Source organism: Pangasianodon hypophthalmus, chromosome 18 (assembly GCF_027358585.1).
Source record: "Pangasianodon hypophthalmus isolate fPanHyp1 chromosome 18, fPanHyp1.pri, whole genome shotgun sequence".
NCBI lineage: Eukaryota > Metazoa > Chordata > Actinopteri > Siluriformes > Pangasiidae > Pangasianodon > Pangasianodon hypophthalmus.
In genome coordinates, this window is record NC_069727.1 from 9,615,199 (window position 1) to 9,631,388 (window position 16,190).

Consider the following 16,190-nt stretch of genomic DNA (forward strand, 5'->3'; position numbering starts at 1 on the left):
TGCAAGAATTCGCTTAGTGTACACACCCAAGCAGAGCCACAGGAATGTACTATATACAGTAAAATGCTCATAAGAACAAATTCAGGCTAGAGATTTTTTTTTTTTGCTGTCCTTTACCCTTTCTTTCCCTCTAGACTGTTCATGTGTGTCTCCAGAGATTCCAGAATACTGCTGGGGGCCTATGAGCATCACACACACACACACACACAATGTTGGTCATTATCATAGGGACAGAAAAATACTCCACACTTCCAACACACTATCAGACAGAAACAGCACACCTGAGTGATTTTATACTTACCATGTATCACTGCAATGTCATTTCTAAGAACACTAATCACCCTGAACACTAACCACACTCCAAATCAGTTCAGCACACCATCGCACACTAGCAAACTGAGTGCACACAGAGGCCCAGCATCAACGCTACACTTTAATTCATTGCTTCCTTTTTTTTGGTCAGTCACCAAAATGTTGCTAGTCTCCTCAAAGTAATTGCTGATCAGGTCGTAGCTGTTCATATATAGCATTGTTGTTTCTATAGTGGAGCTTGGGAAGGAGGCAGCATACTGTAAATGTTTCATCTACAGCTAAATACAAATACATTGTCAAGGACATGGGAAGCAGGGGTACTGAGGGTAATGCGAAAATAATAATATAAATAACAAACCTCAAAATGCAGTAGTATGACGGATATAGCATTCTTCTTTTACCGCAGTGATTTTACTACGATTATAATTTTTCATTTAATAAAGTCTGATGCATCAACATTCATAGTTACATTTAATGTTACAGAACATCAGTAGGACATGATTCTTCAGGACAGTGGAGTTTGCACTTTGCGGTTTCTTTGTAACATGACAAGCTGTGTTTTTTCTCTCATTAAATTAAAAAGAGGCTGGTGAGGGAACAACTGTACATAGCTCCTATAACTAAGTCCAGGTGGGACTTATTGCACGTTTGCTTACATTTAAATAGGGACCTAGGAATAGTGCATAATCTTGAATAGTGAATATTCAAGATATTGGACACTTACTTTCTAAACCCTTCTGTTTATTTCCAATTTTGAAAGATTGGACCCCACTGTGTATAATATTGTAAATATATAATTCTAACTCTTTTTTTGCTGCTAAAATAAAGAAGCAATGCATTAAGCTGTAGCCCCGGTATCTCTGCTGGGCACATGATTACCGGGTCCTCTTCCCGGCAGTTGTTAAACTGGCAGTCCTCATCGTCTGAGTCTGCCAGGTCAGCCACCACCCCAGGGTGAAGACACTGAGAACATCCAGTATCAGGGTGACAAGAATGAAGGACAAAGCCCTTCATTAGTAGTGCACTGAATGGTGCTATACAGTCTGGTTAATGGAACATCACTAACAAAGCCCCTTTACTCAGATTTAGCAAGTTAAAGATTGTTTAAGAACATGACAGCTTGTGAAACTATTAGAACAGACACCATTAGATCTTCATGATCAACACTGTTATAATTAGGTGCAGAAAGAACATAGCTTTAGTAAGCAATATTACATAAAAACTCCAAATAAACATGTTTACAAAAGGTAGAGACCTGGAAGTTAAACGCTTAATTCATTTTACGCATTCTGAAATGAGAGTGCATAAAGACACAATTTTAAAAAAGAATATCAGGATTAAAATAAATACAAAAATAGGCAACAATCTGATTACAAATATTTCTGCAAACTAATGTAATAAAAACATTATCTATACAACTCAGTTTCAATTCTGAATACAAATGCATTTAAACAATCAGCATTAATAAATACACAAGCACATACTGTATGAAACGCCCGATAAGTGAACACATACAGTAAGTACATAATAACATAGATAACTTACATAAGATATGTCAGGAATGTCATTTTTGTCCACGCCAACTTGCTGGAAGAGAAGATGTTTATTTAGTCAAACAGCACTATTATTATATAACATGTATTTTAACAATTTTCTTAAATGTTGAAGCATTTGTTTCATACCTCTGCAATTTTCATAAACTCTGAAATCTTAGTTACTCGAGTCAGAAACTTCTTATAGATCTCAAGCGACTCCTTGCAGTCAGACTTCTTCATTTTGAAATATTTCTCTGCATAAAAAACAGAGTGCACATTTATCAACCTTTGAATGAGAGGTCAAAGAAACATAACATAGCAAAACTGAGGTTTCATTAAAAAATCTCATGCCTAATAAATTAATAATTCCATCATTGTAGGAGGCAAAGAGTTTAATCAGGTCCTTGAAGAGAAGCATGAAAGCCGCATTGATGATGCCATTGTTCAAGTCTTTGGGATGAACCTGCAAAAAAAAAAGGACAGATAATTGTGTGACTGAGACAACATTATACAATACCGTGCCAAAGAAAGCTTTCCAGATAAGCCTTCCATTATTATATGACAGGAATATCAAATTTATAATCAGACAATAAAACATGACTATGACTACACAAATCACTGGCAAATAACATGAATTATTTAATATACTGAATATGCAGTTCTATATCGGATACATCTGAGTAACAAGGATGAACTAGCTCAGGGGTTCCCAAAGTTTTTAGGCAAATGACCTCAAATGGACATTATGAATCTTCTCTGATCCCAAGCCTTGATCATTCTACATTTATTATAATTCCAGATTTGAACATTTTATTATGCTAGTAACACAAGTATGTGAACACAAGTGACTAAAAACCAAAGGAAGATCCCTTGCACTGACTTACATTGATTTTGTGTGTGTGTGTGTGTGTGTGTGTGCGGCATTGTTCACACACTCACCTACTGTACTGTATGTGTTTTATGAACATCCAGAAGATTTAAAAGCAACATCTACTAGATCATTTCTAATTAGATGTAATTAATCCATTTCTGAGGGCCACGAAGTTACTCACATCAAATTCCAGTAGGGTGTCCACTTGAGTCTGCAAAGCTGGCATAGCTTTAAGCAGTTTCTCAGGAGCCATAGTCCTCATCACTCCTTCAGCACTGCACACACACACACACACACACACACACACACATAAGCACATAAAGGCCACATGGATATAAATGAGAATATACCCTGATGAGCAATAAGACCCAATTAACAACAAACTGTATACTTTAATAAACGTTCCTATTACCAGGCATAGAAACTGCCTTTTCAGCATAGGAGTGCAACCAAGAAAGCCTGGATTAGTTCTACACTACAGAAATTTTATAAGACCTACACTAACCAAAAATATGAAACTATAAATGTAAGCAGCGTGATATTATAGTAAAACTCAGAGCTATGTAATAAAAAAACTGTTGCTAAGCAACAACAAAAGAATCTATATTTAACCTGTTTATTTCATTAGTGAGGGCTGTAACAGAATCAAACAGATCACAGCCAAAAATCACACCATTCTACATTTCATCTTTTTTCACAGGAACTTTTTTCGACATCAAAATGTTCTGTTACATTTCTCTGAACAAAAGTAAACCTAGTCAAGCAGCAGGAATGTTCGAAAATGTGCTATGTCTTTCCACTGAAATGCCAAGAGAAACATTTACTTGCTGTTGCACTTCCTACAGATTGTATAACAATGGACAGATATTGTTCATAACATATTTATTCAGCATGAAACAATGTTACTATTTTACAATTAACTTTACATTCTAGAGGGGTGTCTGTGTAGCTGATTCTAACCTGAAACCTTGTGGCACGCATACACAACATGGTCAGCAGATAAGTTTCTAAAACAAACACCAGTCCTCTGTTGGGAAACAGGAGAGAATGACGTACCCTTTCTTGACTCGAGTGAAATCGAAGGCCATTGCACGGTAAGAGTACGCTTTCTCGTTGAGGTACCGCGCATATCGTCTGATAAATGTAGACATGTCGTAGCCTTGTTATCCAAAAGACAGAACAATTTAGATTAAGTACTGACTCAAATAAAAAATGAGTTGATTAATATGTGTCATGCATGGACACGCACCATGAGTACCGGTTTTGTCGATAAAATTGCTGAGGTTGAACAGTGAATTCCTGGAGGCCAGGTACTGGATAAACCTCTGTAGTGATTAAAACAGAACCATGAACACTAAATATCTGTTTTAAATGAGTGCATCATCTCTGCAGAATGTTTGTGGTTTAAAACGTGGAGATGAAATTGTGTAGTTGTCAGTGTAAAGCACAGCAATTGCAGGACAATCCTGACAAAACAGGAAGGAAAAAAATGGCTACTATGGCTTGTTCTGTACTTGTCAATCAATCAAATTCTCAATCAAGAAATCCTGTCTACCCTAGCCACTGACCTCGTTGCCATGGATACACATGTGGTGTGTGGTGACGAGTGCTTTGAAGACAACCACCCAGCTGGCATTCATGGCCCTCTCGAACAAAGTGTCAGCCATCTGTGGGATGTTCACGTTGGTCTCATTGGTGGCGGAGATCAGATCTAGAGAGAAAATATATGGGCAAAGACCATGAACCACTCTGACACAGGTTCATAAAAGAAAGAAGAGGATGATATTTATTTTCATGCTTGGATTACCATAATGCACTGGACTGCCAAATAAGATTGTCTGCATAATTATCATGTAGTACCTCTTTGTTAGATTTGAAATAACGCCTGAGTCATCCAAGCAATGAAAAACAACATCGGCCAAGAGAACAATGGTAACAGCAAACAGGATGGAACATTTTAATCAGCTCTAATGTGCCTTTGAATTCATAGAATTTTCAAACTCCACTATGTGAAATATGGTTTATAACATATATGTTTTATATCTTTATTTCATTTCATATCAGATTAACCAAAGCCTCATCAGATATATGATATCCGATATCTGAAAAGTTGTGATACATCAAGATTGGACACCCTTGAACAGCATTTTCCATCCCTAAATGAGAGATCATTGCTAAGAATTTTACAGGCTTGCACTGCTGAAATAGCACAAGAAAGAATATTGAAAATGAACAGAACAATTGAGGTAAGCTTACAAAATGAGCTCAGGTAATTTTCATTTTAAATTGTTTTATGTTTTATATTCCTACACTGTAAAAAGTAATCTGTTAAAAATATAGCCAGTTTCCAATAGTAACTTACTGGGTTTTTTAAACACATTATAACATTGTAAACAGCATCGTATGGAGAATGTAGCGTGATTACACTGACACCATCAACATTTACAATAGCATACAACATTTTCTTAAAGCCATCTTCAGCCCCTCTGGAGCATGCCTCCTCGCTCGTTTGAAGCGAGAAAAGCCTCTTTTCAGCATTTATTCTACCATGATGAAGAGGGTAAGTAAATCATGTTGATCTGGTTTGGCCTTTTCGACAGGTGGTAATTTTGGATTGATAAATACGACAAGTAACAACTTGCACATTTGATCTAGGTAGCGAGAGTAGATCTAACGCTAGCTAGTTAGCTAATGCTGTCTTCATTCAGGAATGTTAACTCTCATGATTGGAGCGAATAACACTTGCAGTCGTGTCGATCTAGACCGTCACACTCATTTTTTAAACCACACGCAGCAACAGCACCGTTTCTGAGCGAAAGTATCTGTTTACACCAGTGCTGTTTAAAATTACGCTCTGGGTATTTTCGTAGCTAGCTTGCCAAAAGCAGCCAGTCAGTGTTTAAACTCTCTTTCTCAGTCACTCAATCATGTGTACAGCTATCAACACTAATTTGTCTGCAATTTGGTTTTGAGACGTACTCTTTATAAGATTTGTTGCTGGAAATGTTAGATAGTTATAGATAGTCAATTTTTTTGTGATTTTTTATTTTTTTTGTAATTAATATAATACACTATCAATTACAAATAAATAATACACTTAAATGCATACCTTTTACAATTGTTTTGAATGCTGTTCTTGTGGTTAATCAGTTCAGCCCAATTGTAAAAGATCATTTGTATGCCAATTATGTAATTTCATAGCATTCGTATTTAATGTAGTCAACTATTTCACAAGCACGCATGCACTGTAATGACATAACAGTACTGTATTTATTAGAATTTATAGTATTTAATTGTGTTTTTTTACAACAGTAAGAAACTGTATTACAGAATACAGTATAGACTCTGTAGAAATGACAGCAAACAGCTGGAAACAGCAGCTGCTGCCACTATTTTACTGTAATCTCACAGGAATTTTTTGTACAGTGTAGGGATGACTTTAGTTTTCAGACAGCCTGTTTAATAATGTTTAATCATCATTCATAAGTCATATTTAAGTTAATCAACTGATTACTTCTGTTTTAACTCAACCTGATCTACTGAGAAATTCATAGTAATTTGACAAAGGTGATGTGCTCAATTAATTCACCTAAATCTGATCATTTATATTTTAGCATTTCATGGTAGGTGTTTTGTAGATATTTAAGCTTTGTGAGTTCTCAATTAACAGACTGTAGACACAGGAAAGTCTTCAGAATGGAGGACTTTGTAGTTTGACGGTAACAAATCTTACCTTATTGACTTCAAGAGAAAGTGACAGAAAGACAACTGTTTATAGCTGGGACTATAGGAACTTCCACAAAATTAAACGTAAATGTAAACTGATTTTATTGGTTTATGTAAAGAGCATTGCTGTTCATACTCCCAAGTAATCTGAAACATAAATACGGAGGTCTTGTAACATAATCTCAGCCACAAAGGGGACCACAGAGAACTAGAAATTAATTTGTTGTGCAAAGTGATCAATACCGAAGGCATAATAAAGCACAGTTCCCCTCTCTCTAAGCCTCAGTCATTTGAGCCCCACAATGCAGAGCTTTGTTGAGTAGTGTCCTGTGTACGCCATCCCATAACTTCAACCCTGAAAAAGTTACACTACACACAAGAATGATCGTCCCTTCCTTAGTGACTCAGTGTCTAAACTGTTCCCCTGAAAGAAGTTGAGTACATCAGCATGGTAATAACAGAACAGATTTACTGAGAAAGGTGATGAAATAACACAAAGCAACTGCTACAAAGAACTATTGATCTGTGTGGTCTGTATTCAGCCAGCACATCAGCGCTAGAAGAAGCTAACACATGAAGGCGTTGCTGTTACCGAGTGATATGTAATTAGTTCAATACTAACTAAGTTAGACAGGTGAACATAAGCTTTTAAATATAGCTGTGGATCCAGAATCCAAGAAAGTCCCTTAAGCTTCTACAGCTCAGATTGCACTGGAGGTAAAGAAGCAGGATTAATGCTGCATTCGTCTAATTCCCAACCTCTGACCAGGATAAAACAAAGAAAACATCCCTTCAACTCAGAATTCCTACTTGGGAACTCAGGACTGTCTTCTCAACCCTGAGTTCAGCAAGTGATGTCAAATCAACATGGCTGCTCACAGCATGAACAGTAAACAAAGCAATGAACTCTTTATTTTAAATGAGTTATACTGTATACACTAGTATTTTCCTTAGATCTATTAACATACATATTAACCTGATAAATCTATAACACTGATTACACTGTTCGCTCATCACAGTTAGATGGCTAGCTTGTTGCTAACAAAATACAAACATGGAGGCTTCCATGTTTTTTTTCTACTTTGTAGCTCAAACACACAGAGGTTGAAAATGACATAATTCGGAGCTCTGACTTCCCAATACAGAGGTAATTTGAATGCAGCGCGCGCATGTGTGTGTGTGTGTGTGTGTGATGCCAGGAATGACATAGGTCAACCGTTTGTTAATCAGGTCATTATCAAACCAGCACTTATATCTAATATTCTACAAAGTTTAATATTAAAGCAAAACAGTTAAAAAAAAAAAAAAGATAATGATGAATTATTAATTAATTATTAATTAATTATTAATTATTAATTTTTGTATTATTTTAATTTTCTGTTGGTTACTAACAGTACATAAAAAAAGATTTAATTTTTGTCATAGACTATATTATATTTGTACTGTATTATTATATCTGTAATAGACAATATTAAACACATACTATTGAACTAAACAGGACATAATTCTGTTCAAAACAAATTGCTCCATGTTATTTAATTGGACATTAACTAACAATTTACAAATACTGAAAGGCTGAAATTATTATATATATATATATATATATATATATATATATATATATATATATATATATATATGTATGTAGATATATATATATATATACAATTTCAGCCTTTCAGTATTTGTAAATTGTTCAAAGCAAAACTACTGAAGAATAATATTATTAACATCAAGCAAGAGAGAAAAAAGGAGAGGCTAGTGATGGAATGACTGTTAATAACTATTATAATGTAAGTAGTGACAGGAATTGCTAAAATTGATAAAATTGCTGTGGTATAAGAGGGATAAAACACTTTGGGATGTGTTGTTATAAGGTAGGTTGATAAGGTAGGTTACTCCCTTTTTTAAACGAATTTCCTATGGTGAGGACACACACACATATACATACAGACATACATACATACATACACACACACACACACACACACACACACTTAAACACACAGAGTCTAAGAGCAGCATCTGCCCGGATGGAGACTGTTCTGTTTCTCTGAAGTGATTAAAACAAAAGTGTGTTATTAGGACAGAATTTAGTTCACTCACTCTGAAAGCGTTGAATTATTAATGATGTAAAATGCACTTTTATTTTAATACCACGTGACCACAGTCTCTTCCACAGTGAACAGCTGTTCACGTCAATACACAAGCCCTGCAATCACGTCATCACTATTTTACTCACCTTTAACCCTTTAACCTTTAACACTCGCACAGTGGGTCCTGTTTCCATGGAAACACAGTACTAACACAACCAGCTATTATTGTAATGACTACTGCCAAAAAAAGGCATCAGTTGTTTAACATGTGGCATGTGTGACCAGCGAAACCATTTACAGCTGGGCCTAGCAGCAACAGCTCATGAACAGAGATTTTAGACAACATTAATATCAACATAACCATAAACAATTATTTAGGAGGCTATCCCACTTGAATTGTGCTATATGCTACTTGTATTTTCTATTGATTTTCTGTTGCAAGCATAGGATTTCAATAAACAGTGTATTATTGCTCATTCAGCGCCATTTACTGACATGTAAGTAAATTCAATTTCTGTCTGCTGTTTAAACTAAAAACTAGGAAGCAAACACATATCACATAAAAACAAACACATTAAACTGAACTGCATGATATACTGTAACAAAAACTATGTACACACCAGGCTACGATCTGCTACAACATACAGTAAAACATGAACAAGTTACATCTCCATTAAATGTTTCCCTGTGTTATAGACTATTGCTGTGCAGCAAATGTCAATGTAAATGTAAGATATAAATGAAGTGAGCAATGTGATTATGTCAGCAAATTAATTATTAATAATAATTATTTATAATAATTAAATTAATTAAGAATGAACCTCATGTTCTGCTTGACTACATATATTTATATTGAAACATAGGATAGTGCAGTCAACAGTTAATCACGATCAGCTCAAATAATTACTTTTATGATTAAGTGATCATTTTGACAGGCCTAGTCTGGTATACGGACAGACAGGTTACCAATTTTTTAAAAATAATTCAATAATAATAATAATTATGAACCAATACGAAAGTTTGATTTGAGGGTGATGAAAGGGGACGTCATGTCCTTAATTAAAAAAGACAAAAATCACCCCACTGCCATTCTTCTTTTTCACAGCTTACATTAAAGACAATATTGAAGCTGTCAATATTTTAATTTTTTATTTTAATTTTAATGTATGTACACATCAAATTACCATGGAGGTATCAAACCTAAAGCACCTATAGGGCTGATTTCCACTTCTTCAGCATTAATGCAGTGGTGTGTTTAAGGGTGTGCTGTAGTTTCAGCCTTCAAAAAAGGCATAGAGAAGAATACACAATCAATATGTGTGGAAAACAGGTATGATAATCAATGAAAACCAATGAAAGATGTCCAGAGCTAATAAAACAGTAAATTCTGAGAGTTACACTTACTAGGCTCCTCTACCAACCTTTTTTTTTTTTTTTTTACAATTTGACTACTTTTTAATTCTTGTGCAAATCCTGGAAAAATAAAAATGCTGACTATTCCAGAAATATTTTGACAAGAACACAAAAAGTCCATGGTTGAAAAAAAAATTACTCATTGATATAAACACTTGGACATAGATAGACGTCCCTTTCTGTCCCAGTATTAGTGCCCTCATCTTTAGCTGTGTAAATAATGCATGTAAGCTTTGGCTGATTGATTTATAATTCAGCAGGTCTTATCCTGGAGGCTACAGTGCTCAGTGGCCACTACAGCCATGAAACCACTATGATGCCTCCTTTCGCCGCTGCAGAATCAGTCTGATCCAGGTATTATAGAGATTGTCTGTGATTCTATATAAAAAAAACTTTGAATCTGGATATTACTGTGCTATGAAGCATGAAGCTCTGGATCTAGTGTTTTATTCAGGTCATCTGTCTCAACAGGTGTCCTCCTACAAATAATATCAATACCATCATGCACAGAGACAGTATATGCCTTCACTGCTAATATTACTCAAGTCTAATTATCATGATATCACTAATTTGGTTTATGGGCAATTCCAGTGTTATGGATATGACATCAAATGGCCAAACTTTTGTGGGAGACTACACATTTTCTACAAAACTCCATTGCAGGAAGTGTCATATGTATAACATACATAGTGTGATTTGAATGAGTACAAAAAAGTATAGGTTTGAAAATATTTCTTGTCTTAGGAATTCATTATTCCCAAGGAAAAACTACTGTTACGGATGTGACATTTTTGCCGCTTGAACCAGTATATATATATATATATATATATATATATATTGATTCTGGATAAGGGCATCTGCCAAATGCTGTAAATGTAAACAAAATCACTCATTTCATTGTATTTAATGTCTCTGGTTGAATTATAGAGAAAATGGCATTGTTTATACAACAACTATATGGCATATATATATATATATATATATATATATATATATATATATATATATATATATATATATGCCATATAGTTGTTGTATAAACAATGCCATTTTCTCTATAATTCAACCAGAGACATTAAATACAATGAAATGAGTGATTTTGTTTACATTTACAGCATTTGGCAGATGCTCTTATCCAGAGGGACTTACAATTATCTCATTTATACAACTGAGCAGCTGAGGGTTAAGGGCCTTGCTCAAGGGCCCAGCAGTAGCAGCTTGGTGATCCTGGGATTTGAACTCGCAACCGTCTGATCAGAAGTCTAACGTCTTAACCACTGAGCATGATAATGATGACATTTGCATAGACACAAAGAGAAGAGACACTTCATCCACAGTAAGGTCCACAGAACTGTCATTTTAAACCTGGGGTTTCCAATATTATTCAAAAAAGACCAAGGAAATGATATGATAGATGATACAAATCCCAGTTAGCCCAATGCTTGTATAAAACTGCCCAGTCATCACAGTAGACAAAACATTCCACATTCATGAGTGTCCGAGAAACGATATTTACCAACGTCTACGGCTATCCCATATGGTTAACCCCAGGTTAACCGTCACACTCTGGGGATGGGATTGTACCCTGACTCTAACACATCTCATTTAAGAGGGCATCGTGTTCCCATACACGGGTACTGACAGATTATTAGGACTGCACAAGTCCTATTCAAGTCTCTTCAAGTTTTATACTCAAGTCCTGAGTATAAAACACTGCACTGCAATTCTATAACCACACACTTGCTATTATGATACACAGTGTTCGAGTAAACAGTTATAGTTCATAGTAGCAGTTAATTCAATTCAAAGAAAATAATGTAAAATGTAACATTCCTATTTTGATCTTTGTATGAAGTATTTTGATTTCAGACTTAGTAAACTAGAAAGAAATAACATACCTCAAACAAACAGCTTGTATTTTTTTATGCGATATGTGCTATATTTTTGACGAACACTTGCACTGCTTAATTAAAGAGAAAATAGCCGACATTATCGCGAGCTTCTGTTTCTGTTTAAAGGCAAAATGTGACTGCCCCATATAATACAAACTTACTGGTAACCATTGATGTGGCATGGTTAAAGATTATTGTGTATTCATTTATATGATTATGTGAATGCTGTGATTTGTTAAAACTCCCAAAAGAACCTTCATACAGAACAACTCAGCTTGGTCAAAGAACATAACAAAACATTACAGAGCTCATTTGTATATTGCCTCTCACCATGAAATTCTCTCCAATTATTGTTTAGGTATATGTTTACTTAAGCTTCTAAATATATGGTAACTAGCTATCTTGTAGTGTAATATGTGATTTTACCCTCATCTCTATCCTCTTAGGTCTCAGTTTTGCCTATTCACCTGTTCTTTTACTATTACTCCAGTTTGTTGTGAGGCAATGCTTGGTGTGTTAATTCCTGTCAGACATACCTTATTCACTACATAGCAAAGTATATTTTATGATCTTATTCTTCATAAATGAGCCTGAAAACACAGAAGAATGCCCAGAATCTGAAATCCATGTGATGCACTTTATTTATGTAAAGTGCAATAATGTGCTCTACCAGATAGAGAATACTCACATCGACAGTCCTTATATTTGTGGTTAATTGTAACTACTACTATTGCAAAATGATGTGGACAACTGAAAACCTTCATTGTTTCCTACATAGTGCTCCTACTGGGAATAGTGGGTGAATATAGACTGGAATAAATGGTGTAACCCTAAAAGATATGGATATCAAAATGCACTGCACATTAACAATTTCCAAATGACACAAAACATTTAAAGACATATTTGAGTAATATGTAATAAAAAGGTTCCTAAAGGAGTCTTAAATAGTTGAGAGTTTTACTATTCCAGTTCCCTTCTCTGAAAGGGAACACTTTGTTGTAGGGTTCACTCGAAAAGGCAAACCAAAGAACTCAAGGTTTCCAGATTGTTTGAGTTTGGGAATAGTGAGTTTTTCCAATTATATTAACCCTTATGTGTTAATCTAGAACAAATAAGGGTTCTTTGGCCAATCCTACAACTGAATGTTCCTCATTCAGAAACGTTTGGAGCTCAAAAACTGTAACTATCAAAGAACCCTGCGAGAACCTTTAAATGTTTCTATTTTTCTAGGAGGGTATTGGGCAAACAATATAAAGATAAATATTTTGCATATTTACAAATGACACTATTATTTCTACATAATGTTCCAATTTGGTGGATATTGAAAATTTTAAAAGGAAAATACTGTGTAAATTGTAGGCTATAATATATTGGCCACTTACATTAGCTGATAAAATGAGGCACAGTGAAGCACTGTTTCTCAAAGAGGGGAACTCCCAGGGGTCCATGAAGCATAGCTTTTTTATTTTGTTAAAGTGGTGAAAATCACAACCCACCACCAATAAAGGCTATTTATTATTGCGTTCTTATAGTTATTAGCCTGCTTGAGTGGTCACTTGAATTGAATGGGTTTAATCCAAATCTGAATAACTGATAAACAAGTGGGCATATAAATAACATGTTCTGTTATTGGAAAGTTCAAGAATTAAAAAACGCTCTAGGGCTCCAATAAATAGCCAGAATATTATTGAACATACTTACATAATGAGCCTAATATTTAAACAGCTGGATAATGTTCATAAAATAATTCTTTGCTGAAGTGGTCAGTGAATTTATTTTAACAGTTTCAGTCCCTAGCTCAACTAAAGTATTTAAATTTTAAATACACTATATGGCCAAAAGTATGTGGACTCCTGAGTACTGAACATCCCATTCCAAAACCATGGGAATTAATATTGAGGTGGTCCCTGGTTGCTGCTCTAACAGCCTCCTTTTTTCTGGGAAGGCCTCTCACTAGATTTTGAAGTGTGGCTGTTTTGGGATTTGTGATCATTCAGGCACAAGACCACAAGAAGATGGACACTGATGTTGGGTGAGGAGGTCTGGGGTGCGTTAAGGTGTTCAGTGGGGTTGAGGTCAGTGCTCTGTGAAGGACACTTGAGTTCTTCCACTCCAACCTTGTCACACCATGTCTTCATGGCGCTCGCCTTGTACACAGAGATATTGTCATGCTGGAACAGTTTTGGGCCTCTTAATTCCAGTGAAAGGAAAATTGTAAAGCTACAGCATAGAAAGACATCCTACACAATTTTGTGCTCCCACCTTGATGGCAACAGTTTGGAGAAGAACCACATATGGGTGTGATGGTCAGGTGTCCACACACTTCTGGCCATATAGTGTATATTACATTACATGCTAACATATATGAACACATTGTGGGGGGATAGTGAACATTTTAGAAGAATAATAATGTAGGCCACAATATATCTGGCAGTGGTGGCTCAGTGGTTAAGGCTCTGGGTTACTGATCAGAAGGTTGGGGGTTCAGCACCCATGAGCAAGGCCCTTTACCCTATCTGCTCTAGGGCTGAAGTATCATGGTTGACCCTGAGCTCTGACCCCTACGTCCTAACAAGCTGGTGTATGCGAAGAAAAGAATTTCACTGTGCTGTCATGTATATGTGAATAAAGGCTTTCTCTTCTTTCAGTGGCTATTGATTAACACTACATCATGTATCTTGTGTGTGTGTGTGTGTGGTTATTTGTAGGCCTTTTTTCCACCCACCAACACACACACACACACACACACACACACACAGTCGCCCCCTGTGTTTGAGAGTGTGTAGAGGACACTACATCTCAATGGCGTGGTGCTGAAACGGACAGCGCCAGAGCTCAGCCTGCTCAGTAACCACTCTCCTGCTTAACACATATGTATTATGCGTATTATTTTGGTCCATACTGGTAATGCAGTAAGAGTGCTACTGAAAATGTCCACTTACAGTCCAGGTGCTTCTTCTTAGGCGCCATCACCTCGTGTGTGGTAGCTTTACACACAGCCCGAGCCACGTCCGAGCCGGTGAGCTGGTACTGCGCGGCGGCGATGCGATCCGTCAGCGTCTGGCCCGACATGTTTTTTTTTCCTCACCAATCCGTTTCGCACTAAGGAATGAACCGACGGAGCAAGAACATAGGCTGGTGGCCGACAAATAGAACCTGGATCCAAAGCAAGCAGCCTAAATAATGGTGCACAAATAACAAGAATAGATATGCGGCTCTTCTTCAGATCCTATAATGAACACATAGGTGTGCGTCTTGACATGAGGGATTTGGCGCACGGTTGCGCTCCTCGGTGTTACGTAACGCGAGAGGTTACGTCGGTGACGTAGGCTACCGGATTTTCCGGATCTCACTAGAAATTAAAAAATAAAACAAATTCTAAGAATTATGATCCGAAACGTCCTGAATGTGGTAGAATGAGGAAATGCAACCCGAAATGGCCAAAAAAAATATAAAGCTCCCTTTTCAGGATGTCGCGCGCGGTGTCCTCTGTCTGTGTCCTTTCCTTCACCAAAGCAAAGATGCTCTTGTGCAAGGCTGTTCTCTGTACAGCTGGTGATGAATGGCGACTGATATTTCCTAGAATTAGTATTCTGGAACGGTATCGGTTTTATTCCCTACACCGTGAGTAAGAGAGAGAGAGAGAGACAGTGTCCTGTCCTACTCGGTTGTCAGCGGTTGGCGGACACGGTCACGTGACCATCAGCAACCTTAAAGGAAATGGGTATGGGGAGAAAGAGGGCAGGCTTTAAGGGTTAAAATGGTAGGCTATGACAAACACAACCACTGCATAATACAGTGCTAATGAATGTTGTGCCTGTGTGGAAAATGGAGTGAGGTTGGAGTCTACCATTAATAACAATCTGCGGTTTATTTTGTGGTCTTGGTAATACAAATACCAGCAATACACGTCTGAGGAGACGTGTAGTAGTACTGGTACAATCACCTAACGAGTCTACATTTAGATAAATGTTAACGTTTGTCATGTAAAGACTCTTAGAAAATACTCTGTAACGTTCCTAAAATAGGAAGAGCCTGTGGTAAGTATTATTAAGTATTAATAAAAGTAACAGAACTACCTCATGACACTTTCTTCAAGCACTTCTATACTTTCTTGCACTCATCTAAGTGCTTTGTTTACAAGGTCTGTTTATACACTATATGGCCAAATGTCTGTTGACACCTGACCATCACACTCATATGTGGTTCTGCCCCAAACTGTTACCACAAAGTTAGAAGTACACAATTGTATAGAATGTCTTTGTATGCTGTAGCTTTACAATTTTCCTTTCACTAGAACTAAGAGACCCGAACCTGTTCCAGCATGACAATGCTCCTGTACACA

The 16,190-nt window shown here is 36.4% G+C and overlaps 1 protein-coding gene across 1 annotated transcript in view; it reads right to left on the bottom strand.

The window, feature by feature from the left end:
- Window positions 1–15,531, bottom strand: part of snap91b (synaptosome associated protein 91b) — a 29,601-nt gene extending 14,070 nt beyond the window's left edge. The window contains exons 1-9 of the mRNA XM_053241879.1: window positions 14,788–15,531; window positions 4,287–4,429; window positions 3,968–4,043; window positions 3,775–3,877; window positions 2,900–2,993; window positions 2,199–2,310; window positions 1,995–2,101; window positions 1,858–1,899; window positions 118–179 (exon numbers count right to left, since the gene is read on the bottom strand). Of these exons, the coding sequence (XP_053097854.1) occupies window positions 118–179; window positions 1,858–1,899; window positions 1,995–2,101; window positions 2,199–2,310; window positions 2,900–2,993; window positions 3,775–3,877; window positions 3,968–4,043; window positions 4,287–4,429; window positions 14,788–14,917 (869 nt within the window). The 5' untranslated portion in view covers window positions 14,918–15,531. The remainder of the gene's footprint in view (window positions 1–117; window positions 180–1,857; window positions 1,900–1,994; window positions 2,102–2,198; window positions 2,311–2,899; window positions 2,994–3,774; window positions 3,878–3,967; window positions 4,044–4,286; window positions 4,430–14,787) is intronic.
- Window positions 15,532–16,190: the final 659 nt, after the last annotated feature.